Source organism: Aspergillus welwitschiae (assembly GCF_003344945.1).
Source record: "Aspergillus welwitschiae strain CBS 139.54b unplaced genomic scaffold BDQ94scaffold_77, whole genome shotgun sequence".
NCBI lineage: Eukaryota > Fungi > Ascomycota > Eurotiomycetes > Eurotiales > Aspergillaceae > Aspergillus > Aspergillus welwitschiae.
Genome location: NW_020798771.1, coordinates 25230 through 48812, shown reverse-complemented (window position 1 = coordinate 48812; position 23583 = coordinate 25230). Strand labels below are relative to the sequence as shown.

General features: G+C 51.1%; 9 protein-coding genes across 9 annotated transcripts; 4 read left to right on the top strand and 5 right to left on the bottom strand.

Annotated features, from left to right (window-relative positions):
- Positions 1-2235: 2235 nt before the first annotated feature.
- BDQ94DRAFT_185686 (uncharacterized protein) lies at positions 2236-2816 on the top strand (the record flags this gene model as incomplete). Its single annotated transcript, XM_026774950.1, has 4 exons — positions 2236-2249; positions 2327-2373; positions 2403-2549; positions 2632-2816. The coding sequence occupies 4 exons, from the start codon at positions 2236-2238 to the stop codon at positions 2814-2816; spliced, it is 393 nt and encodes a 130-aa protein (XP_026619973.1).
- A 2584-nt stretch (positions 2817-5400) lies between these two features.
- Positions 5401-5850, bottom strand: BDQ94DRAFT_154802 (uncharacterized protein). The gene is made up of 2 exons (XM_026768357.1): positions 5594-5850; positions 5401-5492 (listed from the first exon to the last, which is right to left on the bottom strand). The coding sequence occupies exons 1-2, from the start codon at positions 5774-5776 to the stop codon at positions 5427-5429; spliced, it is 249 nt and encodes an 82-aa protein (XP_026619972.1). The 5' UTR covers positions 5777-5850; the 3' UTR covers positions 5401-5426.
- A 383-nt stretch (positions 5851-6233) lies between these two features.
- BDQ94DRAFT_154799 (uncharacterized protein) lies at positions 6234-6699 on the top strand. Its single transcript, XM_026768356.1, has 3 exons — positions 6234-6364; positions 6396-6447; positions 6498-6699. The coding sequence occupies exons 1-3, from the start codon at positions 6247-6249 to the stop codon at positions 6556-6558; spliced, it is 231 nt and encodes a 76-aa protein (XP_026619971.1). The 5' UTR covers positions 6234-6246; the 3' UTR covers positions 6559-6699.
- A 197-nt stretch (positions 6700-6896) lies between these two features.
- On the top strand, positions 6897-8409 carry BDQ94DRAFT_164062 (uncharacterized protein; the record flags this gene model as incomplete). Its single annotated transcript, XM_026769894.1, has 6 exons — positions 6897-6899; positions 7898-7971; positions 8013-8061; positions 8118-8171; positions 8229-8289; positions 8336-8409. The coding sequence occupies 6 exons, from the start codon at positions 6897-6899 to the stop codon at positions 8407-8409; spliced, it is 315 nt and encodes a 104-aa protein (XP_026619970.1).
- A 1018-nt stretch (positions 8410-9427) lies between these two features.
- Positions 9428-11375, bottom strand: BDQ94DRAFT_185684 (uncharacterized protein; the record flags this gene model as incomplete). Its single annotated transcript, XM_026774949.1, has 3 exons — positions 9428-9462; positions 9530-10660; positions 11174-11375. The coding sequence occupies 3 exons, from the start codon at positions 11373-11375 to the stop codon at positions 9428-9430; spliced, it is 1368 nt and encodes a 455-aa protein (XP_026619969.1).
- Positions 11376-12710: 1335 nt separating this feature from the next.
- BDQ94DRAFT_154795 (uncharacterized protein) lies at positions 12711-12956 on the bottom strand (the record flags this gene model as incomplete). The annotated part of the gene is made up of 1 exon (XM_026768355.1): positions 12711-12956. A coding segment is annotated over one exon (246 nt), but the record flags the coding sequence as incomplete, so codon positions are not given.
- Positions 12957-13619: 663 nt separating this feature from the next.
- On the bottom strand, positions 13620-16810 carry BDQ94DRAFT_176045 (patatin-like phospholipase family protein; the record flags this gene model as incomplete). The annotated part of the gene is made up of 5 exons (XM_026772608.1): positions 13620-14535; positions 14589-14615; positions 14722-15121; positions 15212-15757; positions 15817-16810. 5 exons carry the CDS (start codon positions 16808-16810, stop codon positions 13620-13622), a joined length of 2883 nt encoding a protein of 960 aa, XP_026619967.1.
- A 784-nt stretch (positions 16811-17594) lies between these two features.
- On the top strand, positions 17595-18293 carry BDQ94DRAFT_185679 (uncharacterized protein; the record flags this gene model as incomplete). Its single annotated transcript, XM_026774948.1, has 1 exon — positions 17595-18293. One exon carries the CDS (start codon positions 17595-17597, stop codon positions 18291-18293), a length of 699 nt encoding a protein of 232 aa, XP_026619966.1.
- A 1096-nt stretch (positions 18294-19389) lies between these two features.
- BDQ94DRAFT_185678 (uncharacterized protein) lies at positions 19390-20067 on the bottom strand (the record flags this gene model as incomplete). Its single annotated transcript, XM_026774947.1, has 2 exons — positions 19390-19993; positions 20036-20067. 2 exons carry the CDS (start codon positions 20065-20067, stop codon positions 19390-19392), a joined length of 636 nt encoding a protein of 211 aa, XP_026619965.1.
- Positions 20068-23583: the final 3516 nt, after the last annotated feature.

Genomic DNA, 23583 nt, shown 5'->3' with positions numbered 1-23583 from the left:
CATTGAAAGGAGGCATCGGAGGCTGGGCAAATTATCAACCTGCTGACCTGGGTTTGATGAGCGATCCCTTAGAGTGGGTAATTTTTCTAATTTTGGCGCGCCTGTTGATTTTGTATGTGTCTCGTGGAGTTACCAAAAGCCGATTGTGCCGGACACGCTGGAAAAGCTAGTGTTGGTCATGTTATACTCCGTATATATATCATTGACCATTTATATACGAAAAGTATAGACCATTGATGCGCATGATTACAATCGCGAGCGACGAGGCTCACATATGTAGTAACGTAGAACAATAGTATATACAAATTCCAGTATACCCATGTGTCGGTCTCGTCGCCTTACGCCCTAGGCCCAAAGATCGAAATCCGAGGGCAGAATAGTCCTTCGGTGCGCATTCGGAGTCCCACGCGGGCATCCAAGTTGAACCCCTGGACAGCTTCTTCAAAAGAATTAGTTCCGGGCCTTCCCGAGCCAGAGCAAATGTTGATGGCAACAGCGATCAACCAGAGGGACTGATCAGAAGGCGGTGAAATGGCGCGCCCGCCTGGGCAATCTTGTATATCTGGACAGATCAATGCCCGCACAGATTGCCCGGAGAAGACGGCATCGCAAATCATTTGACCATTCCTACTCGGTGATCCTTTCATCATGTTTTACCGGTAGTCCCTCGCCATTCTTTACAGTAACCCTATATTCACCATTCGGTGCCTCTTTACCTCCTCTCCCTTCCTCCCTCCTTTTTTACCCGCTCTTTTTTCACCCATCCCAATGCCCTACCCCTGGTCGGCAGTTTACCGGATCTCCCATCGACCGCGATCAGGGACCTCAGAAGGCGATCATCACATGCTTAAAGACGCATGTCACACCCGGCCTGGTTAATTGCTCAGCATGGAGCCGAATCATGCTGCGCCAAAGTCAAACCAGGATTGGGAATCCGGGTTTTGATGCGCGGCGAGAAGCCGTCCGAATGACTGGGCATTTTGTGTATTAAATTGACCAGCGAGCACCAGCTAGCATCAGCAAGCACAGGCAGGGATTTCTGCGTCAGCCGAACACAACTAAACTCTGCTTACACTAATAAAACTCACCACGAGAGCTAGATCGGTAGTCTTGTCGGATGATCTGCCCCGTTTCCGAGCCACCGGGCTCCCGGGTTCCCATATTTCGGAGTTGCCCAGGTCTCGCTGGGTTGCCTCATTGTTCTGGCACAGGATATACTACAAATGGGGTCTATTCTCACTGAGTACTGTATCCCCACAATCCTCTTCCGATGTCGGAAGTACAACGGATCGCACTGCTACAATGTTCTCGTACTCAGCGGGGCAATCTCTCCCTCTGTCTGGGCGGGAGATCGCCTTCCGATGATCAGCAATGGACGCCGAATTTGGAGGCAATACGAGCCTCAATCGGATTTGCGATCGCCACAGGCCGACTCGACGCCATCTAACCACATCGACCAACTCAATGACACTCTCCCCCTAACTCAACTACACCAGCCACCTTGCGCCACAGATGGTAGACGCGCTTCAACTGCCGAGGATAGGATGTTGAACACTTGAAGAAGCGCCTTCAAGCCAGTCTATCAACATAAATACTAACCCCCAGGGATTCCTATGATATTGACAGCTGAGAGGACATATACTGAATGGTTCTTTGTATGGGCTCGAAGGAGATACAGCAGATGTACATTAGAACCTGTGTTGATAAATCGGTGATAGTTGCCCTTTCGGCTGAGCCGCCGGGCGTTAATGAATTGTGTGTGTGTGTGTGTGTGTATCCCCACAACAGAGTCGGGGCAGAATTCTCTGAGTATACAATACGCTGGTTCGGAATATACTAGTTCGGATCAGACTGCATCTGAGTACCTGCCGTCGTCTTCGGCGGTAGAATCGCCTGTCGCCAAGGGCCCCCGAGTGACCACCCGATCAGTTTCTGGATGTGCGCCATCATCTTCGCATCCACACCGGCAGGAAACTCCGGACTCCGATGCAGACGGCCACACATCCGCCGGACGAAAGCGAGTTTACAGGCAGGTCCCATCGCCACCTTCATCTCATCGATCTGCAACCCCAACGGCTACGCAAGAGAACACAAGTGGGGAGACTCATCGACATGTAGCTCAATTTTGCACGCAGCGGTGCCTTTTGGGTCTGCAGCAGGGTAGCGCACTAGATCCTCGCTGTCCCAACACCGCGCTCCACCGCTCTGGCAGAGATAGCGACCGACACCCGATCGATGTGGGGGCCTTGGTGAAGATAGTTAAGGAGCAGCTTGACAGGGATCTATATTATAATTTCACTCCGATGGGAGTTCGCGGGGGTTAGAGTGCCGCTTTCAAAGTCACTTGTGCCGCGCACGGATACACTATTGTCGGTAAAGCGACCACGTCGCGACGTTGGAAGTGTCGCGCGAAGTGGACATTTATCGTATCCTTCATCGCGCACAAGGATCTGCGATTCCAGTTTTCCTTGGAGCCATCGACTTGGCCAAGGTCTACTTCCTGCACGGCGCAGGAGATATACGGCACATGCTCCTTATGGGCTGGGGCGGTGAGGATTTGAAGCCATGCAAAGCCCGAAAGGTCTCTCGATCGTGCGATTTCACGGTCGTTGAACGAGATACGGTCTCTAGGTGTCATCCACGAAGATCTCCGGCCAGAGAATATACTATGGAATGCTGGACTATATCGTGCGTTAGTTATTGATTTTCATCGATGCGCGCTAGATCAGCAGCCCACGTACAAACGGCCAGGGTCTGTCCAACGGCGCCAATGTGGGCCTCAAGAACGTGAATGCAAGAGAGTACGCGTGTCTTGAGTATCCCTGTTATGCACTTGAGGTCCCGGGAAAGTACGATCGCCAATTACTAGAGATGGCCTACCTGTAGACGATGAGTGCTGTTGTGACAGCTGACTGTGCGGCTCTATCATCAAATTTTCCATGGGGGCGTCATAGCTAGGGCAGCGTTGTGTTGAGTGAGTCCCGGGCTACCGCCGTAATCAGCCCGATATGAGGGAGGAGCTTATACTGTATCTAGGTCCCACGTGTGTTGGATCGAATGGTGACCGAACGCGTGATAGAGCACAATGTCCGCGCATGCGCCACCAACCGTTGCAGGATAACGACGAGGCAACTCTTCCCAGACGGCCTGTTAAAGTCCCTAACTGCTTCTCTTCATATACGAATCCCAGTCATTGGTGCAGTATCCATCGGCTCCTCTGCTCTGGGACGGCTCGGCCAAATAGCTATGCGGTAATGCTCTGGCTGTTTTGAATGGCGCATGGAACCAAACAGAGATACAATAAGTGTCATTTTTGCGATGATTAATCTGCCTCATTTCAAAAGTGTACTAGCATATCCTTGGCACAGTGAACGGTAGACAGAGCAACAATTTTGAGGGGTATCCTGGCTGCTTTCTATTTACTCATTGCACGGTACAACAGCCTTCGTGTATGGTATATGATCAAAAACGGCATCTGCCGTCCAGCTCTCCCAGCCAGTCTGCAGGTTCCTCCGTTCTTGAGCCGCCCTGCATAAGCCAGAAGCCGTACTGCAGGGCTGCGTAATCATTGTTACACTGTAGCTTAAGATCCAGAAGACCCGGATAAGGTAGCATAGTAATGTGATGTGATGCTGTATTTCTAGTCGCGATGGGACCATTATCGTCGTACCGGGCAACGGAGTGGGTCAGGTGACGATGACCATCTCCAGCATCTCCCCACATCTCCTGCCCGCCCTCCATCTTCAACCTAATAACAACGTCGTTACGAGATTCATCGCATCGAAACCATCGCCATATTCATACTCATGTCAGTTCATAATTCGAGTGATTAGACTCAAAGAGTGCAGAGTCGGGCAATTCCATCGCTACGAGCATAACCGTCTGGCCCTCAAGATAGCAGTGTCCACCAAGGCAAAACACAGCGGCAACTTTCTCTGTTCTCCAACGGACAGGCTCTCAATGGCTGAGCTATTCCGTCTTGAGCACACGGTACCAGCCAGTATGTTGCTACTGCTACCCTCTGTTGACCATGACTACCGATTCTGGTCGGCCTGATTGCATGTAGAGGATCAGCGGTTCTCCACCCTAGACGAAAATTGGACCCTTCCGTTTTGGCTTTATCCACCGGTAGAGTAATTCGGAAGGTCAAGTTTCATTATTTACCCCTGTGCCAGGGGCAGTATCTCCAGGACCACAAATTGCGAAAATCGCAGAAGATCTGCCACCACGCGTCGAAGCGGGGAATTATGCGAGAACGGAATCAGGGAAAAAGCAGCGGTCCCATACCTGGAATAGGCAGTAAAAAAGATCCTGGCGGTGGAGCTGGAGGCTAGACAAGCCCCCAATAAACCTTATTTGAGCGTGCCGGTCACCGTTGCCCAGGGAATGATTAGACTCGGGTCGGCGAGACAAGAAATTCGCCCAGCCGGCACAGTGCAATCTCATTCGTCCACGGCAATGTCTCACATGGAGCCTTGTGCTACTAGGTCACGCTCGGTCTCGTGCCCCGATGATGTGGAGACCAGAAATCATCCAGGGCGCAGGTGAATTTGCATTCTCATCGAGGGTTCGCTCTCTTCTTTATTCTGAGGGGAAAGCGTGGGCCCAATCAAAAGCCCTGATACAGAGTAATGAAATTCGAGGTTTAGTGGTGCTCGGTGATCCGAATCTGTTTCATTGAGTTACATGGGGGCTTTCTCCGTTCTGGATAGTCTAGGAGATCAGAAGCTCCCCAAGGGTTTTTGAAACATTTGACATTCTCGCACATGATACGGGATATGACGACATGGGCAACAAATAGCGGTTTGGTATAGGCAGAGGTGCTGTAGAAACTGGAAAATCCGACGAAAGAAGGAACAGGCAATCATTGTGCTCTGTTGGGCCATGGTTGCCCGACTGTTTCCAAGTGGCAAAGCCCACTTGTGCAGACCTGCAACCCGTTTTCCAAGTATCTCTGTGCACTTGAGACGTCCATTGACCAACGGCGCGGCGGTCCTACGAGTCGCACACATCTTCGCCCTGCCCATGCCCACGCCGAACTTTTTCCCAGTCGGCGTCTTTAAATGGGGCCCTCACGTCTTCAAGCCAAAGCCTGAAAACGTGCATGGTCATTTGGGGAGGTGGCTTCGGGATTTGCTCTTCGTTTAAGGTCAGCATATGCCCCTGGGCAATTGGTAGGAGAGAGCACACGCAGAGATGACCAGATACCCATCCCGCACTTTAACGACCATTGGAGTTCATCTCGACCGCATGCCGGTCCTGGTACTTGAAGTCGGCGAGGCTGGATGCTAGTACTACACAGTTGGTCTTGCCGGGCGACCGGAGCGCTTGGAGATATAAGGCCGGCGTCTCCCCGTCCTGTTCACTACAGGACCAGGCTTCCTGTCCTCAGTCACTGGAATGCGCAAGCGCAACAGTGTGCGCCTTCACAGGAATGGCGGGCCTGTGTCGTACGATCTCCTCGGAGATATCCCCTGACAGGAGTGGTGGGCCTGTTTAGTATCAATCTCCTCGGAGATAGCCCCTGACAGGAGTGGTGGGCCTGTTTAGTATCATTCTCCTCCGGAGATATCCCCTGACAGGAGTGGTGGGCCTGTGTCGTATCATCCCCTTCATGGCCATGGGCCCCATGTCGTATCACCTGTGCCCTGGACCGTTCCCAGATGAACAGGTTCTTTCTGTTCTTAGGACCCCGTTCTGAGACACCCCAGCTATGGGCAGCCACCTCTACGCGGTGCTGGAGACTAGTACTTGCCAGAGTATATCCACTCGTCATGCCGCAAGGAAGCCAAGGTCTGCTCGCGCCATGCCGCGGTTCTTACCAGCATTGGTGCAATATCGTGCATCACAGGCAGAATGGAGGCCCGTATGGAACGGAGGTCCGTATCCGTGAATGCCCGCTGCCAGTCATGTACAATAGTTAGCTTAACTTTTATGGTACAATGTATACAGTATTCCCTCGGAATAAATTCCATCTGTAGTATATCCTGGTCCTGAATAACGCAGAGTTTGACGTCGCGAGTCCTGGGTAACTCCCTCCGGACCGCTTCGGACAAGCAGTCTGCGAGTCGGTGTATGTCTGGCTAACCGGTTGCTTGTTGCATACTGTATGTACTCAACGTTCACGTTCGGACGCCTTCAGATTATGGTCCGCCCGACAGATACCGACCTTGGTGACGGGTCATGCATAACAGGGCCTTGGAGATTGCCCATCTTGTCACTGCGTGGGGCGGAGATCTTGCAACAATGAGGCACCCCAGCGACACCTGGACAAAACCAAAATTGGGGAATCCGGGAATCCAGGAGCCGATGGGTGGGAAACGGGCAAATCGTCGGACAAGACTACTGTACTGTTCTAGCTCTCGTCATGAGCTTTACGATAGTGTAATGACCAGGTAGGGTTGTGTTGTGTTCGGCTGACGCAGAATTTCCCGCTGGTGCTTGCTGGTGCTCGCTGGTCAATTTTTTACACACAAAATGCCCAATCATTCCGACAGCTTCTCGCCGCGCATCGAAACCCGGATCCCCCAATCCTGCTTTGACCTTGGCGCAGCATGATTCGGCTCCACGCTGAGGATTTGACCAGGCTAAACGTGATCATGCGTCTTTCGGAATGTGATGATCACCTTCTGAGGTCCCTGATCGCGGTCAATGGGAGACCCAGTGGGGACCTGGTAACCTGCAGACCAGGGGTAGGGCAAATGAAGCGGGTCACAAAGGGGAAAAAGGAAAAGGAAAAGATAGAAACAAAGGGGGCAAGTTGGGGAAGTGAGGGAGATGAGGTAAATAGGCAAGGAATGGTGAAAGTATGGTCAAAAGATGGCGAGAGATGGGAAAAGATGATAAAGGAATCGCCGAGTAGACACAGTCAAATAATTTGCGATGCCATCTTCTCCATGGCAATCTGTGCGGGCATTGATCTGTTACAGAGAAAGATTGCCCAGGCGGGCGCGCCATTTCACCTCACCGCCTTTTGATCAGTCCCTCTGTGTTGAGTATCATGGTGGCTGAACCTTACGGCAGGGACTGGGAACAGATACATGTATGTGCTATCCCGCCCACATAAAAGAGAACTCCTTAAGTCAATCAATAAGAATCAATCTATTCTGACCTCAACACTCCGATCGATTTTTGTTGCCCCGGGCCATCAACATTTTCTGATGCTCGGGTAGGTCCGGGACTAGTCCTTATGAGGAAGTTGTCCAGGGGTTCAATTTGAAGCCCGCCTAGGGAATCCGAATGCGCACCGAAGGAATATTATGTCCTCGGGTTTCAACCACTGGGGCTTAGGGCGTAAAGCGAAGAAACCAACACATTGGTATACTGGCATTTGCATATACTATTACCTTAGGCTACTACAAATGTGAGCTTCGTCGCTCGCGATTGTAATCATGCGCATCAATTGTCTATACATTTCGTACATGAATGGTCAATGATAAATATAACATGACCACCATTAGCTACTCCGACGTGTCCGGCACAACCGGCTTTTGGTAACTCCACGAGACACTTACAAAATCGAACAGGCACGCCAAAATTGAATATATTGCCCACTCTAAGAATCGATCATCAAAATTAGCTCAGCAAGTTGATAATTTGCTCAGCCTCCGATGCCTCCAGTTTCAAATGGTGCAACGTCGAGCATGGCCGTGCTGGGCATTAATTTTTTCCGGTCGGATTTGACCAATGAGAATTCGTCCGGCCAGCGGCATTCCACCCCGACAACAAAACCTATTTGCAATTCAACCCATACCAATAATGAGGTTGTATCGGGATATCGACCAAATTGACCAGAGTGCAAAAAGTGTGGACATATCGATCACATCTCTGATCTCACGCAACAGATCCTGATCTCCTTTCAGAATGATAGATGGTATAGGTTGCGCATCTGCCAAAGAACAAATTGGGCAACATATATGGTGAGCATGAGCTTCTTTCTCGATTGTTCTTGGTGCCACTCCATCAAGGATAGTAGCTGGTGAAAGTATACAGAATTCTACACCCAGATTCAGTCATGCTTCTTGCATGGTCATGACTGTATGGGCATTGTCTACCGCCATGGTGAGCACACGAATGGCCTTGAAAGTATACGGGTGGTTTGAATTGTCAGACCATAGATATGGGGACTTGTGATCCACCAAAGGGATTCGGAGTCGTGGGACGGTCGCGTGGCATAGAAATGCGAAACGACAACTTCTTTCTAGATGGAGTGGGCTGACAAATGCCAGGAAGTTCGTTCTAGCACATCAAACCCTCCGTGTTGCGAACCCACCGAGCTTGTTATGAGGCGTGAGTTGGGATTCATTTGACGCACCTTCACTAAAGTATTATTTAGATGAATCGAACAAAAGACGGGGTCGACGTCGTCACAGACCACACCAAGCGCACCATACTCATCGGCCGAACTAGCCGACCTGTAAGCCCCCAAGACCAATGCAAGACTCCGGGATATACCTCTACAAGCTGTTGGTTAAGCCGGTGACTAGCAAGCCTTTGACCTCGAACAAATCAAGACCGGGCCTCTCGAGGGTTGGTAAGTCCCTTCTTTGAAAAACGATAACCCTTCCCTGGCGTAGCGACCAGCTTCCAGCCATTCTTTCGCAATCCCCGCCAAACGGCCATAAAAGGAAAGAGAAAAGGAAATAAAAGCAAAATCATTCCTTCGAGTTGCCCTGTTGCGTTCACTATCCGGTCATTGTACCAGTCGTGCCAGTAAGGCTGTCAGTGTGGGCCGCTCGTGTAGGGAGGTAGAAACTCTATTCCACCCCTCAGTGACTTGAAATTTTTGGCAATCAAGACAGCATGATAGATGTATAATTGGCACATAAGCATGGTCTTATCGGTTATTCAAAAACCCAACTGCAGATGGAGTATTGTTCGGTAGCATTACAGATAAGCTTTTGGAATGAAGCATGCCATCACATCAGATGCCTTAGACCATAGTATAATGACATTACAAGCACCGTTGACGTGACATCATGATCACCAAGCTTGAAAATCCATACCACGCCCCTAACATCTGTTATTCTTGAGGAGTCTATGTCCTGGATATATCTGTCTCTGTAAAAGGCATACTGTGTGAATGGCTTTCCTTTGTGACAAGAAACAATTCCCCGCATCCTTTCAGGGGAGATAATTATAGTAGGTGAGCGTCGTAGTTCAGGGTCCTTTCGTAGGCTGGTCAGATATGTTTCCGAGAGGTTATGGACGTTCAATGTAAATCCAGAAGTAAAGCGAATCTCGTTTGATGAAGTATCATAGGTGTGCTCATTTAGACAGCTCCTGAAAAGCTCCCAAGTTGGTATCTCTCCAGTGCCATCCAGAAGAACAAGTGTCATGTATTGATTCTCACATCCTCCATGCTTCGTATTGGATATCATTTGCCTAAGTTTTGAGCCGATCAATACTAGTTTGGCGTGAGCGTCTGTCACCTCTTCAAGCCATCTGTCATTCTTGAAAAGTCTAGACCAAAGTAGAGACTGCTGTCTGTCTGATTCCCATGGCTCCATGTCGAGACTAGACAGTATACCAACTCGAGACAGGGGTGGCACGAAGAAGAGAATACGATCAAGCACTTCTCTTGGAAATTTCATGGTAGGAGCTTTCGAAATGTATCTTTGCATATTGTTGGCTGGGTGGCTTGCCGCACCCCCACGGTTTGTACCCGACTCTTCCGCCTGCTTTGCTCTTTGCAAAATGTCCAGTAGACATGGCGTGGGCGAACGGTTTGGAGTTCCTATAGGTAGCCCTTGCTCCCAGTTGTTATAACGTGCCTCCTGTTTCTCCCAGGCCTGCGTGATTTTTGACGTAGCCAGTTCCTCATTGGTTAATTCGATGAGATCTGTTCGTGTGATCCAATTGGTGCCACCTCGGCATAAGTGTTTGTCTTCCTCCTTGATGTTAGTCCACTTGAGCTTGACATAGGTCGTTGGCGCCTTAGAGGTTTTCGTAATAGGGAGCCTCTCCAGAATGGCTACACCAACAATCCCTCCGATATTCTCGGGGCCATAGCGACGGTGCTTTATGCCCCGTTTGTCTCTGTCCATGATGGAGCAAAGCCGCGACTTTGAATCGGACACTTGCTGAAGACCATCGAAATTGTGTCCTTTGCCGGATTGGATGACATACTTGCCCGCTCGCTTTGGCCCGTATCGAACAATCAGCTTCTCGGCTGCGAGCATCATGAACCACGCATCTGCAACGCCGTTCGAGTGGCCATCCTTTGATAAATTATCTAATCGGACTAGCAATCCAACATCGTTATCGTCGTCCAGATGCGAGCTTTCGTCCCAATCTGGTCCTTCGACGGATGCAATTGCGGTATCGGGATCAGGAAGTGCTGTTTTTTTACCATGTCCATGCCCCTGCCCATTGGACGCATCCACTGGTTCCTGCTCCGCCGCCGTCTCATCTCCACTTGGGGACAATGTGTGCTGCGGCACAGGCTGTGATGGTATCGATGACGCGCGATTATCGGGGGCGTGGCCATTGGAACCTGACGCAGCATGTTCCTTCGTATCAATGTCCATCAAATCTCCGTCATCTTTCTTGATGTCCGCTTCCGTAGATTGGATGACTTGTTGAAAGCTGTTGCGCTTTTCCTGCAGCTCAGCCCTCTCATCCTCGGTAAGCTGCGAGCCTTTCAATTGGCTCTCCGCCGCTAGCAAGTCCTTCCAAAGTGACTCTAGCTCCTGCTGGCGCTGTTTCCGCTTGTCTTCAATTTTCCTTTTCTGGGCGGCAATTTCATCTTTTTTGGTGTTTTTGTTGACACCAGAAGGTTTTGAAATATCCTTTCCTGAACGTGTGTTGGCCATGTCTGCTACAGCCAACGAAGTTCGGTGGATGGATAGATGATAGGAAACACAGTCCGGACACAGAGGATTTATATCTTGTCTACTAGCTGCTTTAGCGTAAGATGCGAACTAAAGCGAATGTAAGAGACAAATAGGTATTCCCTTATGATTTCTGAGGCATACAATAAACTGCGGTGCAGTGAGATTGAATAACAGAAGCGTCTCAGGAACTCTCTCAAAATGGCGGGGATTGGGCCTGCATCGTTCATAAAGCTTGTCAGTGTAAATCATTAGAGTTTGCGGGCTTCGACATATGAAACTCAAGTCCTTTCCCGCGGATCAAGCTACTGTAACATCGGTTCGACCATAGGACTGTATACTAATTGCATCTAGTATCAGCGGCAGCACAGCTGTAGCCTGCTCGCATGGCACTGCCGGGACTGTGCTTTGAATTGGAGGAACGCCATCGTCTTCCAAGTTCTGAGATGGAAGGTCACGGTGGTCAAGGTTGGGGGCACTCTCGTTGGCATTGTGGTTCGCGAAAGTTCTATCTACCGTGGGATCTTCCCCCCAGATAGCCATGATGTTAATGCTCCGGGTCTGGCTGGAAAGCTCTTGTTGGGCGATATCGTAGTGGGCTGGGAAGGGTTGCTGTGTATGTCTACTCACTCTCTAACAGCAGCGTGGTCTTATATAAGTGAGATTGGCGTGCCACGGCTGATATTCTCGTTTAAGGCCACGAACGGGAGACGGAATAAGCGGGGCTGTGGGCTCATAGGGGCCGCTCTTTACTAAATTGTGATGGCGCCTTCTTGCGGATGCTCATTTGTGTGATAACCTGGAGATACAAAAAGGGGCAGGTACCCGGCGAGAACGAAGTGTGCCCGCACGTTTTGGTTGGTAGTTTGCTGCAGCATTAATAAAAATGGTCGCTTTTGCTCTGGCGAAAAAAAGTTACCTAATATCTCTATCAATTTCCTTCAATTTCCGTGGGAGCCAAGAGAGTTTCTTCATTGCTGACCTGGCGAGTTCGACGCTGCCTCGATGATTGGAATGCTTCTTGTACATGGTATTGAAGATCGCTTAATGCTTTTTCAAGCTGCATACCACGCCGTGCTCCCTGAGAAGATCATTTTCTAGCTGCATGCATTTCATTTTCCAGCCTTCGGATATGTCGGAGACCTCCGTGACCCTATTTTGGACGCGATCGAGCTCCGCTCGCTGTTAGTTGTTTTCTCGTACTAAACGCTCAATCCTCGCAATGAACGACTCATCATTATCCGAAATCGACGGACGCCGAAAGAAAAGGATAAGCAGATAGTCTCCTCGGCTCGGCACATTATCCAACACATTCCGCCCCGTTCTTAGAATACTCATTATACGATAGCAGGTAGCCTATATACGATTCCACGGGGGAAGGCGGGCATGTCCAAGCGAACGGTGCGGCTGCGTGACAGCCGGACGGGGTTCAGTGTCAGAACAGTCATGCAGAGTATTTGGGATGAATGCTATGTACCACTCTAGCTCAATCATCTTCGGTCTCTTCTAGTAGTACTTCCGTGTTGCCTGTTGCCTGTTGAACCTATTCTTCTGAGCAGCTGACCCGGCAATTTGGTCCTTGCATCGAAATTCGTAGTCTTTACAGCTGCACACCTGCTTTCTTGAGCATTCACCATGATGGCTGAAATATGCACTCCTATCTGGCCAAAAGGTTGGTTGGCTCGTCCAACAGCCAATAGGAAGGGCACCACGAGCGGCAGGATGCCCCACCGTTCGGGACAATGATCGCGGAGAGCTAATTTGCGGTCGCGTGTCTTGGTCTTGACGTGTTACTGCCTCGTGCGATCGCAAATGTGGTATATTAACCGCCACAGCAGATCGATTTTGGAGGCTGCATTCAACGACCGACACGGCATTTCATTGTCTTTCTGGTCCTCTGCACCAAGGAAGGTTGTCAATACATCGAACTGTTTCGACCGTCGCATGGGGCATGCTCTTACCGGGGTGATCCCGCGGATCTTTACGAACCCAATGCGTCTCAAACTTGCGACGTTGCGCACATTTAGCTGGGGACTGGACAGTCGATTTCGGACCCTGAGTCGACCGGGCGGTCTGGCCGTAGTTCTGCGGAGGGGCGACGCGTGTACAGTATGTGGCATAAGCGCCTGAGACGCTTCCTATCCATTTGGTGGTGATCAACTAGTTTCTAAGACAGGATTAGCACACACCGAAAGGCCCAATAAGCCCAATTCGAGTGATTGCCAAGCGGACGGTGGTCTCTGATGGTGGCTCCTCCAATGAGTACCTAGTGCTGTGGTATTCCTGGGAGGCTGGAGAGGCAGCGTTGGAGTTTGTTGGGGCCTGGACTACTCGACCATATCATTCGCCATCAGCCCTCCAACCTATGATGGACTACTTACAGACGTATAGTTGGCTGACCACTACTGGGCCAGCTCGTGCTGGACGGGCTCAGCAATACGCTCCTTGCCGGCAAAAGCATTATCACCTCAATATGATTTTTCTTTATCTTTCGCACCTTATCTCAGCGACATTCTAACTTCATGTGGAACACACCTAGATCAACGACATTCCTGAATTACCAAATAGACACAAGGAGTAGGACATAGTTGTAGGTAATCCGCATATCGCTTCATTTTGCAGGGGGTCAGGATAAACAATATAATCCATTCATCCATCCATCCAACCGTAGAATAGTATGACCCTGTTTCTTTCATCCATCGCATTCTCCTATACACGGTAATGTAAAGTAGTAAGGATGGTGATAACTGAGATTGTGACTAACTACTGCGAGTTGTGGTCGCTGCTCTACACCCTTCGTTTCTTTCGGGACGGGGATGGCTCGACGAAACGAACCCGTTTAACACCTCGCGGACAATAACACATCCTCTGCGGCGGCCACTGGTCGCTTTGGTGATCGGACCGCCCAAATACAGCATCGGCTTGCTGCTGGTGGAGAAACTGCCGAACAGTGGCTGGAAACCCGCCGATTGGCTGCTGACCCGATGAGCCTTTGAACATGATCGATATTTCTTCATCCAGACTTGCCACGTGGAACCGTACTCTTTTGCGGTAGTATCCACAGACCATACATCCATCATCATCGTCCGACCGACCCAAGTGCTCCCCGCGGCCGGTCTGCAGCTCTGCGCCCGGAAATACCACCAACACGCGCTCTAGAATCCGCCGTGGCTCGCGGCGCGCACATAGGACCGAGCCCCGGCAAAGGTATTGGCCTTGTGCCCTCATCGGGCCTTCGTCTAATTCAAAGAAGAAGCATGTGGCGAGCACTGCTCGTACTAGTTCGTCTGGGACCGTGTACGGCTCCTTGGCGAGGTCTGCAACCCTCATCACATCGTCCAGTCGTGGTAGATCCGCCAGAGCGTGGTCCAGCCGGAAGATACGGGTTCGGAGGGGATGGGGTACATGATTCAGTCCCTCCTTGAAAGCTTCTACACCGTCCATACAGGGGGAGGAGTTGTACGCGCGCCACAACCGGAAGGGTGCCTTGTCTTGTAGGGAGCTGCAACCATGCTGGGCTGGATCGGTTTCCTTCCTGGGTGATGGGACATATCCCGTGCCCACGGATAACAGTAGGTCGTGTGTTTGCGCGGATGGCCAGATGATTCGACATTCCTCCTGAGCAATCCCGTGCGGGTTGTTGGCACGGACGCCTCCATCCTGCAGAACGCCGATTCCGGACAGGCGCTTGGATCGGTAGAACCTACGTCGGGTCAGCAAGAGACGAACTGCTGCGAGATTGGGATGGTCTCCTACCAGGGAGCTGCAGCACTGCACTCCAGGCTACTTTTGTCAGCTTCATGAATAGTAACTCGATACAGAACCTCGACATTCCGGCGCTGCGACAAGATGTACGGGAAGAACACCAAAGGGAGACCGAATAACTCACGCTTCGGGTAACAACGGATTCTGGCTTGCGCCGTGCGAGACGATCCTTTGGTACGCTGTGTCAACAGCCCTGTGTCTCACGCCACGGTAATTAGGGAAGACAACTGGCTTTCCATCAGAGGTACGGCTTGCGACGATGGCGAGACGACGTCCTGCTGCCATTGGCGGCATCACGTCAAACACCCGGCGCCCCGGCTGACAGACCTGTTGGAGTGTTCGCTCTAACGCACCTGAGTCGTAGGCACCATCTCGCACGAGATTCAGGGCGCAGCCCAACCAAGGCCATACTCGGGAAAGGGAGTAGCCGGGCTGGAATATGCATTGCGCCAAGTCGGGAAATCTTCGACATGCTTCTGCGGCCGAGGTGTTGTTGTAGACCTGATCGGTTCCGATAACGGAACCTGCTCGCGGCGAGTTAGCCATCATGCAGGAGATCGTTGCATCCAAAGTCATACAGACGGGCCATGACAGGAGAAGAGTGTGCAACTTACCGACACTGGTGCCCGCGGTCAGATCCGGGATCTCCGGCAGCGTGATGGCGCCGGCAAGCCGTTGCTCCAGCGCTCGCAAAAGGCCTAAGGTGACCATTCCCCGAATCCCGCCTCCATCGAGAGCCAGCACGACTGGGCGCTTGGTCGGCGGTAGTTGCCGGACAGACAGCTGGAGAGAGCTCTGACACAGGGGACACTGGGCAAGGTCTCGGTGGTATTCCACGCCCCGGGTCCGCTGGCCAAACATCGTCACGCAGGTATCACATATACCATGTCGACAAGGGGTCTGATGCTCGGCCCATCGGCCAAGACAGAAGACACACGCCGTGGGTAAGGTCAAAGCAGACCACCGCCGACCGAAGCGAATCAATTCGTCCTGTCGGATAGCGCGTGAGGTGTGCACCAGGCTGATACGGCTGAACTGTTCAGCGAAATAACTACGGATGGCGTCACAGTGTCCGCTGCCATCGGACTCTCCAACGGTTCTCCAAGCGCTACCGCAGATATCTTGGTACAACGTATCAAAGACATTTTCCGGTCGGAACCCTGTTTCTGTCAGTGCGGGGCCATGGTAGTGAGGCAACTCCTAGGCTAGCCCTACTTACGTTGCATCCCAGGAGGGTAGGCGTCCATCACGAGAGCGGACGCCATGAATGAATAGAGTTCTTGAAACGGACATTTCAGCTTGCGCGACTGCACGAAGAGTTCCGTCAAAGCTTCGCTAAATGTTCCACTGACGGGCAGCCTCTCTCGAGAGAGAAGGAGACAATCCACTCGGTGAGCAGCGGAGTGGAGTAACCCTGGAAGTGAACGGTGCCAAAGGAAGGCCTGGTGGACTGCCGAGAAGAGCAGCCCCTGCTGAAGTCGCTCAGTCCGGCTGAGCTGGAGCTCATCAAGAACCTGACGTTGCAACGGAGCGAATAATGCCGGACCTGAAAGCTGATGGCGGCCTCGAAGGTCGACCACCGACAATGATTCTTGATCCGGGTCTGTGATGCCTCGAACGGCCCGGAGCAGTTCCACCGGGTCTGTTTCATAGACGGCGGTTGGTCTTGTGAGAACCAAAATCACCCGCATACGAACTGAGGCGGAGGAGGCCCCGGCCTGTATACGACTTCGTGATGCTTCCAGCAGGCTCTTAGTTCTCTCCAATTCCACCAGCCCGTCCACGAAGAAACAGACGACATGCATCCACGGGAACACGAGTCTCGTCAGGAGCGAGCCCTTCAAGTCGGTGGTAGGAAATCGAGTGCCGTCAATGGAATATCGATGAATGTCATCTTTCCACAGGGCCTTGGAGGATTCACCGACAACCGGCAAATCCTGAAGTCTGCTCTCTGCGAACCAAATCGGGTATTCGTTGTGGGCGGTCGTGATGCTGAGGTGCAGTCGGATTACCCCCGCTGAGCTTCTGCGGAGAATATTATTATGGGGGAAAAGCGAGCGTAAAGCCAGCATGCGATTATGGTTCCCCACAAAGGAGATCAGGGAAGGATACTGCGTGGCCGGATGACCCATGTCCCGCACGATCTCGTTCATCCGCCCCGTATCGACCAGGGACCAGCCCGTGGCGTCTTGCGTGAGGTCCAGCCATGCCATGGTGGACGATTTGGTTCGGATGGGGGGTTCGGGCCTTATATATGTCCCCCGAGTCGGAAGTGGCTCAAAATCATTACATGTGTGCCATCCGTTTTCAATCGAAGAGATATTTCGGTATGTGCAGCTCAGTGGTCCACCGAAGAAAGTAACTGAGGCCGTTCACCAGACCTTACTGTACCCTCAAGTCACTGAGCGCCGGTTCCTTGATCTGAGGCGCACGCGCCTTGCTCAAGGTGGGCTTGATCTTGGCCAAGCCGTAATGATACGGCAGGAGGTAGTAGGAGACTCATGAGGCTGAGGGACAGACTGGAAGCACAGAAAATCATTATTGAAGAAAGTAGACATCAAGTTTCCTCATAGGGGCAGATTTCATGGGCACTGGGCACTCGGAGCGGTAAAATAAGACAAGTTTTGGTTCTCCTATTTCAAAGGGCCTGGCTCGCGAATTGGCAAATACCAATGCGGACGACCATGGGATAATTAGCCCCATAGCAAACGGTTGACTGATTTAACCGGGCCTGCGGAGATTGGTCAATGGCTGTCCTATTGGTGAACCATATCGACCCGCATGGCCCTCAAAAACTTCGGTGATGTGGAGCTTACGTGCTTCCCCATGCCAAACTAGAGAAAGTCTTTCATAAGCTACGAGCTTCCCATGCTCACGATGATTTAAAGGACTCCGCGAATGTTCGCATTGGGACCATGTGGACAGCGCAGTGGATATCTACACCCGAAAGATCCGTCGAGATTTTGCCTCATCATCCCCTCGTACCTTACACCAACGATGGACTTCGACGCCCAGATCTCTTATCGTGATGGCTTGATTCTTGGTCTCATACATCTGTTTGGAACTTGCTACTTCGTCTGTTTCGTGGTTTCCTTCTTTCTCTATTATTTCCCCAAGTCCCCCGGTGCCATTCTCAAGGCACAGGTGGTTACGTTCTACAGTATGGGGGTGCTGCTCTGGGAGCTGTTCAGCCTGACTTGTCAGTCATCAAGGATCTTTCACGGGGACAAATCTGCATCCTGGGGGAAATTTCAAATGGCATGCACTATGGCCCTGATCTACACTACGGCTGTCCCTAGTATCGCTGCGGCCTATCGGCAGCAAAGCTACCTCCGCTCTGTCTACCTTTCCGGCTTGACCAGCCTGGCCATCAGCAAGATCAGCGCAATCCTCGCTCGGACCTCAGACGCGTCGATGGCACAAAGCAGCTTTCACTGGGATTGCCTCTGGCTTGGGTTTTGGGCATTGTTACCATCAGTTCATGCTCTGCAGACACAGGAAAGTCCACCACCATTGGCCGTTAATCTCGTCCGGATTACTACGTGGAATTTGTTGGCGGCCGCCGGCTGTGCTGCGCAGATTCCCGAGCGGTTGGGGGTGGTGGGACACTGGCATCCGAGCCATTACGCGATGCGTCTCGTGTTTATCTGGAGCAGCATCTCGTATGCCCAAGAGGTCTGGGATATGGTACTCTGATCGATGACGTTGGCACAACATTAGTATTCAGCTCTCGCCAGAACGGCGCTGCTTAAATGTAGTTTATCGGCGAACTGCAGATTTTGGGGCGAGCGTTGGTGCTTCGCTAGTTGCAACGCGCGAGTTCGTGCAGGCGAACATATCGGTTGTTGCTAGGAGGTCGGATGACGACCACACTCTCCTACAAGAGATCTATATATTGTTCTCATGTTCTCCTGAATAGGACTGATGTATATTCGCCTTTGATTCAAACCATCATAAGACAGATGATTAAGGTGAATTTCCCGCTTATATAAATTGTGCGAGATTGTAGAAGCGGTGAACCACCACCCTTGGCTCCATTACTGTATGTGACGACAGTACATTGGCAGTACCTTGAGATTTTTTTGAAGGGCCCTTTCCAGGCTAGCAACCTAGGTATCCTTGATGCAGTGTATCCTGCCACTGCGGCTATTGGTGCTGACATCTTCGCTCGGTGGCTGAACAGCGCATCTATATCTGGTCAATCCTGCGCTGTTTTCGTTCCCCAAATAGAATCTAGGACACCGTCAACTCCGGATTATATACAATCATGCTCTTCAAACTCAAACTCCCGGGGCAGAGGCACCACTTGTTGTACTTCAGCCCGTCGTCTCGTGTATTGATTTAGATGTCACGGTGACTTTGAGCGTCGTGCCGGATGTGCTCTTACTCGTTCCCCTCCCGGTGCGCATACCCTGAAAGGCATAGCCGAAGCGATTCGACCAACGGACTGCGCGAGAGGCTTGTCAAGACCCGCCCTTCATGGTCGGAACATTCCAAATTGATCGTCCTCTTGAGCGGTGACAATTCCAGACACATATCACCGATGATCCAAAAGAAAAACCAATCCATGATTCAGGAAACGCCCTATCACCTTCTTCGTCGAGTGGCTGGAGGAATCAAGAGTAAATTGGAGGCCACATATTGGAACGAACAGAGATCTTTGTCCTTGCGGGGCTAACTTGTGTTAGCGTAGGAGTAACACAACCTTGGTTTATTCAAAACTTATGTTCTCGCACCTGTCTTCTTTCTATTCAAGCTGATATGCCTATTTCCCATGTCATGCATGCGCTGCTCACGTCTTTGTATACAATGACGGAAAGCTCAGTTGTGGGATGTAGTCCACTTGCTCAACACAATCGTGATTGATTTTCTCCAAGAGTCTCCGCGTCGCCTCGAGCAGAAGGAATTGGTAACGTCGGTCTTCAGGTATCCTGTTGCGTCCCATGCGCACAGCCATATTGCCTTGGAGATGGTGGGTGCGTGCCATCCATCTGCTGAAAAGACGGTTAATCCGCACTTGGCACTGCTCAATCTCCCTCCCACACTGCGGATCGCCCAGCCATACGGTTGCAAACTCTCGGGCCGAGTGAAGCTGCTGTAGAAGACGACGGTGATCCTGTAGCTGGTGGTGCACGGCTGCATGACGGATACCCTCAATGTCGACTCGTAACCGATTAACCCCCTTCTTTGGAATTTTCAACAACCCAGATGTGGAATGGGTACGACGCTTTCGGTCCAGCGCTCTGAACGCCATGTGCAATTCTACCTTCTCGGCACAATCCCATCCGTTAGCATGGCCAAGTTGGGGGTGCCATTTCTGGATAGACTCGAACGCAGAGCGCTCCAAGCGCTCTTGCAGTACCCGTAGAATGCGGTGTTGAGTGGGGTACGGCAGACTCGAAAGCGGCGGCAGAGTCAGTGATTTCGGCGTCAGTGACTCTGTCGGTAGTCCTTTTACTTCATAACCCATCCGGCCTGTATGAAGGTTACCTGCTGGTTTTCGAAGGGAAAGATCTGTGGAATACAGACCTGGGAAGATACTTTGGATGGAATACGGTGGTTCTGGGTGCTGATGAATGGCGGGCAAGACCGTCCCATACAATGCTCATATATACAGTATTTCACTCTTTTGTCTTACCTACATTATTGAGGGGTAATGGTCAAGTAGCCCAACAATTCTCTTGTGCTCTTTGTGGAAGATTCCGATCTGTTTGACGCCCCTACAATATAGCTGGGCTTCGAACTGGATGATCTTCGACCTAGTCTTGACTCCCCTGCCAAGACAGTACTACGTTCCGATAGGATGTCTGATCTGATGAGGTGTTCCACCATATCAATCTATAGTTGTTCAGTCAACATCTCAGGCAGATATCATGCCCAATCCTATCTTCCAACGCTGGCGACCTCATTCCGGACCTAGCTATGCAGGGGCCCGGCTCTCTACTAGGACATTAACCTTAGCTGCGATGCAGCAGCTTCGAACAAATTTAGGCTACGTGTTGGTGAGGACGGGGTACTTGATGCTCTCCTCGGCTTGGTCAAAGACCGTCGCACTGGATGTCTGGGGAACCTCGCCCCAGTATTGCACCTAGCTGTTGTCGGCGAAAACCAAACAGGAGTCGGCCTGGAAGCGACCGGACTTGCTGAGGGCGTGGGCCCAAAGCCTGGCGTATCAAAGGGAACAGCAGGATTGAGAGGGCGCCCGTCCCCGTAGAGAGGCCGAGCAGGGGCCTCGAAGACGTTCTTCAGATCCTGCAGGTCCTGCGAGAGACGTCGATCGGACACTGTGCATGGCGGTCACTGATGAACGTCGCGTAATACACAGCGCACGGTGCAACTGCTCCCGGATCAGGTTGGGAAGTTCTCCATAGTCTGAAACCCTGCTATCCCAGACCGCATGAGGCAGCGAGCTGGAGAATCGCCTAGGCTATCCCCCAAGGATGGAACCATTCTGGAAGGTAAGCGGCCGCCACTGACGGGAGGAAGATCAGCATGCTGGCCCTGCTGCAGTTGGCGTTTGTCTTCAAGTGCCTGAGCGACACCATCATATTGAATGACTTCCGGAGCGCTCTGGGTCGACTGCGCCACACTATCACCCGGATGCGCCCGCACCGCAGGAGACCACATACGCTCGTGGGCGGGGCACAAATAGGCTTGTGATTTGTGCACCTGAAGCATCTGTCAAACACCCCGTTCCAGTATGTTGTCCACCTGATAGGTTAAATATAACGGATCCGCAAATACCTAGCAGCTATGCATGACAAGGGTTTTCTTGTCCGATGGACACTTGGGCCATTCAGAGTATAATTGCGAGGCTCCCTTTTTGCAATAAAATATATAACTGATGACTATGTAAACCGGGCCGCTTACCACTGTAGTCCAAGTATGACCGCATGGACATGTTACTGATAAACTGGAATGTTTGTTATGGTAGACAAGGATATCCCACATACACCCAGTTGGGGAAGAGACATGGGAAGACATGGTGTGTGTGCAAACGACGCGTGGTCACGTTACTTGGCGCCAAGACCATACATTCTGTCTTAGTAATTGTTTGATGACAGCAGGGTGGTTGCAGATCGGATCGTACCGTAAGTTTAGCTCCGTTGACAGTAACCTGCTTATTAAACACTTTGCTTGTCACGTGCTGTCAACCTACCCCTTTCAATACTAAGTATTATGTTTTTGGGTCCACTCATCTTTTCAGTAAATTTACAGAATTAATCACTACATTCAACCTTTCTAATGGAGGAAGTACTCTTGTAAACTAGTGATTAATATATATTATTTGTATTATTTTCCATTTTACGAATTCTTTTCTTGTTTTAAAAACTATTGCACTTTCTATAATGTAATGATCAAAGATATAGTTTTCTTGAAAAACAAGTGTCTTTGGACGGGTCGGTTAACTCCAAAAATGCTTATTAATGGTCTTGGCGGTCACGTGTGAAAGTCAGAGTTGTTTGACCCTGTGCGTAAGGGCTAGATGACCTTGTATACACCGACATCATGCCTGCGAACGCTGATCGCTTGCTGAGTCAGCTCTTTCGGAGATGATGGCTAGTTAACGTTAAACTATTTTAGAGAAAACGCTTGCAAGGCACCCTTCTTTTGGGGGCAAATTTGAATCTAGGTTTGGAAACACACTGTAAGTAGACTGGCCCTGTGAGTGTCTCTATGAGATTGTCGCCATGGCTACACGGCCGTTTCGCACCTAGTCTTCGTGCCATAAAGCAGCGCCAGCTCCCACGTTACATCAAAATATGCCGGTCACCTTTGACAAAACAACCTAAACTCAAGCTTGTGACTGCGATGGATTCAAAGGCTGAGAATAGTACCAGCAGGGGGAGGGTGCGACACATCTCTGGCGTAACATCCCGCGTCTTTGACTCGCGGACATGTTGGAGACCCACTTCACCGAACCACTGAAGTTATAATGTTCAACAGCGCAGCTGATTCGTCCAACCGCCAACGCCATCGGCGATCAGATGCAGCTACGCGTGGAAGTTTGTTTAGACAACTTATTCCTTTACCTGGGATCGACAGACCAGGTTGCCCTGCAGCAGCCAGCACCAACATTCTGTCTCAAACGAACTCAATTCTAGACTCTCGGAATCGAACAGATGTTGATCCCTAACGGATGAGCTTGGTACAAGACAGTAGTTCTGGGCGATGTAACTTGGACCTTGTCCTTGGCATCCTCCCCGCTTGGTATAAGCAAAGTTCCCTTTTGCCCATCCTTCGTACAGTGACTTTCAATCCGACCTTAAGTCCTTGAGCGGAGCTGAACGTCGGGTTTTGGTGTGAGAGGATGGGACCCTCTCATAGATGCTGCTTACTCTTTTGAGCACACCGTGATTGTCCTGGTCTGATCCCTCACGTGTTCTTCTAGCTTTCTATAGCTCTACTTCTGCTCGAGCTCTCAAGGGACATCGCTCGGTAACGCAGTGAAGACCAAGCCTATCAGAGTCTGGTTTTAATACTAGACGCTACAGGTCAGCATCTTTCTTGGGGGAGTAGCAGTGGGTTGGGAAGATCATAGGACGGGGGACATACTAGCAGATTAACGACGTGAGAGTCCTCCTACCAGCCACGTTGATGGAATGTTGAGGAAGTTCCATTTCGCCTACGCTGTTGGTCTCCGACGCCCCCATCCCCTCATTTTCGTCGCTGTTCTCAGTTAGTATGCCCTCGCGCGATGGCAGTTCGGTTTTCTGTCGTCTGGCGGAACCGTTTCCGTGAAGTATAAGACACTCGGCCAAGTATCTGAATGTGGTCTTGTCTTTGCCGATGCTAGTGCTCTGCGGAGCGCGACCAATCGTGGCAAGGGGATTATCATTGTTCGCCGAGGATACGAGTGACGGTAGGCGCGATGAGATTCCTGTGAGTGCGTGCGTATACACCGAAAGCGAGAGACCCCAGCATAGGACGCACATGATGCTTCATGAAGATCGGCTGTCCCGCTGACGTAAAAGCAAAATGACTC

Bases quoted from the DNA above. Each gene is read 5' to 3' on its own strand.
- BDQ94DRAFT_154802 (XM_026768357.1), bottom strand. From the start codon at position 5,776: ATGACGAGTGGATATACTCTGGCAAGTACTAGTCTCCAGCACCGCGTA. The intron at 5,493-5,593 runs GCCCACCACTCC...GATACTAAACAG, and splicing joins AAGGGGATGATACGACACAG to GCCCACCACTCCTGTCAGGG.
- BDQ94DRAFT_154799 (XM_026768356.1), top strand. From the start codon at position 6,247: ATGAGGCACCCCAGCGACACCTGGACAAAACCAAAATTGGGGAATCCG. The intron at 6,365-6,395 runs GTCATGAGCTTT...TGTAATGACCAG, and splicing joins ACTGTACTGTTCTAGCTCTC to GTAGGGTTGTGTTGTGTTCG. The intron at 6,448-6,497 runs GTGCTCGCTGGT...TCATTCCGACAG, and splicing joins TTTCCCGCTGGTGCTTGCTG to CTTCTCGCCGCGCATCGAAA.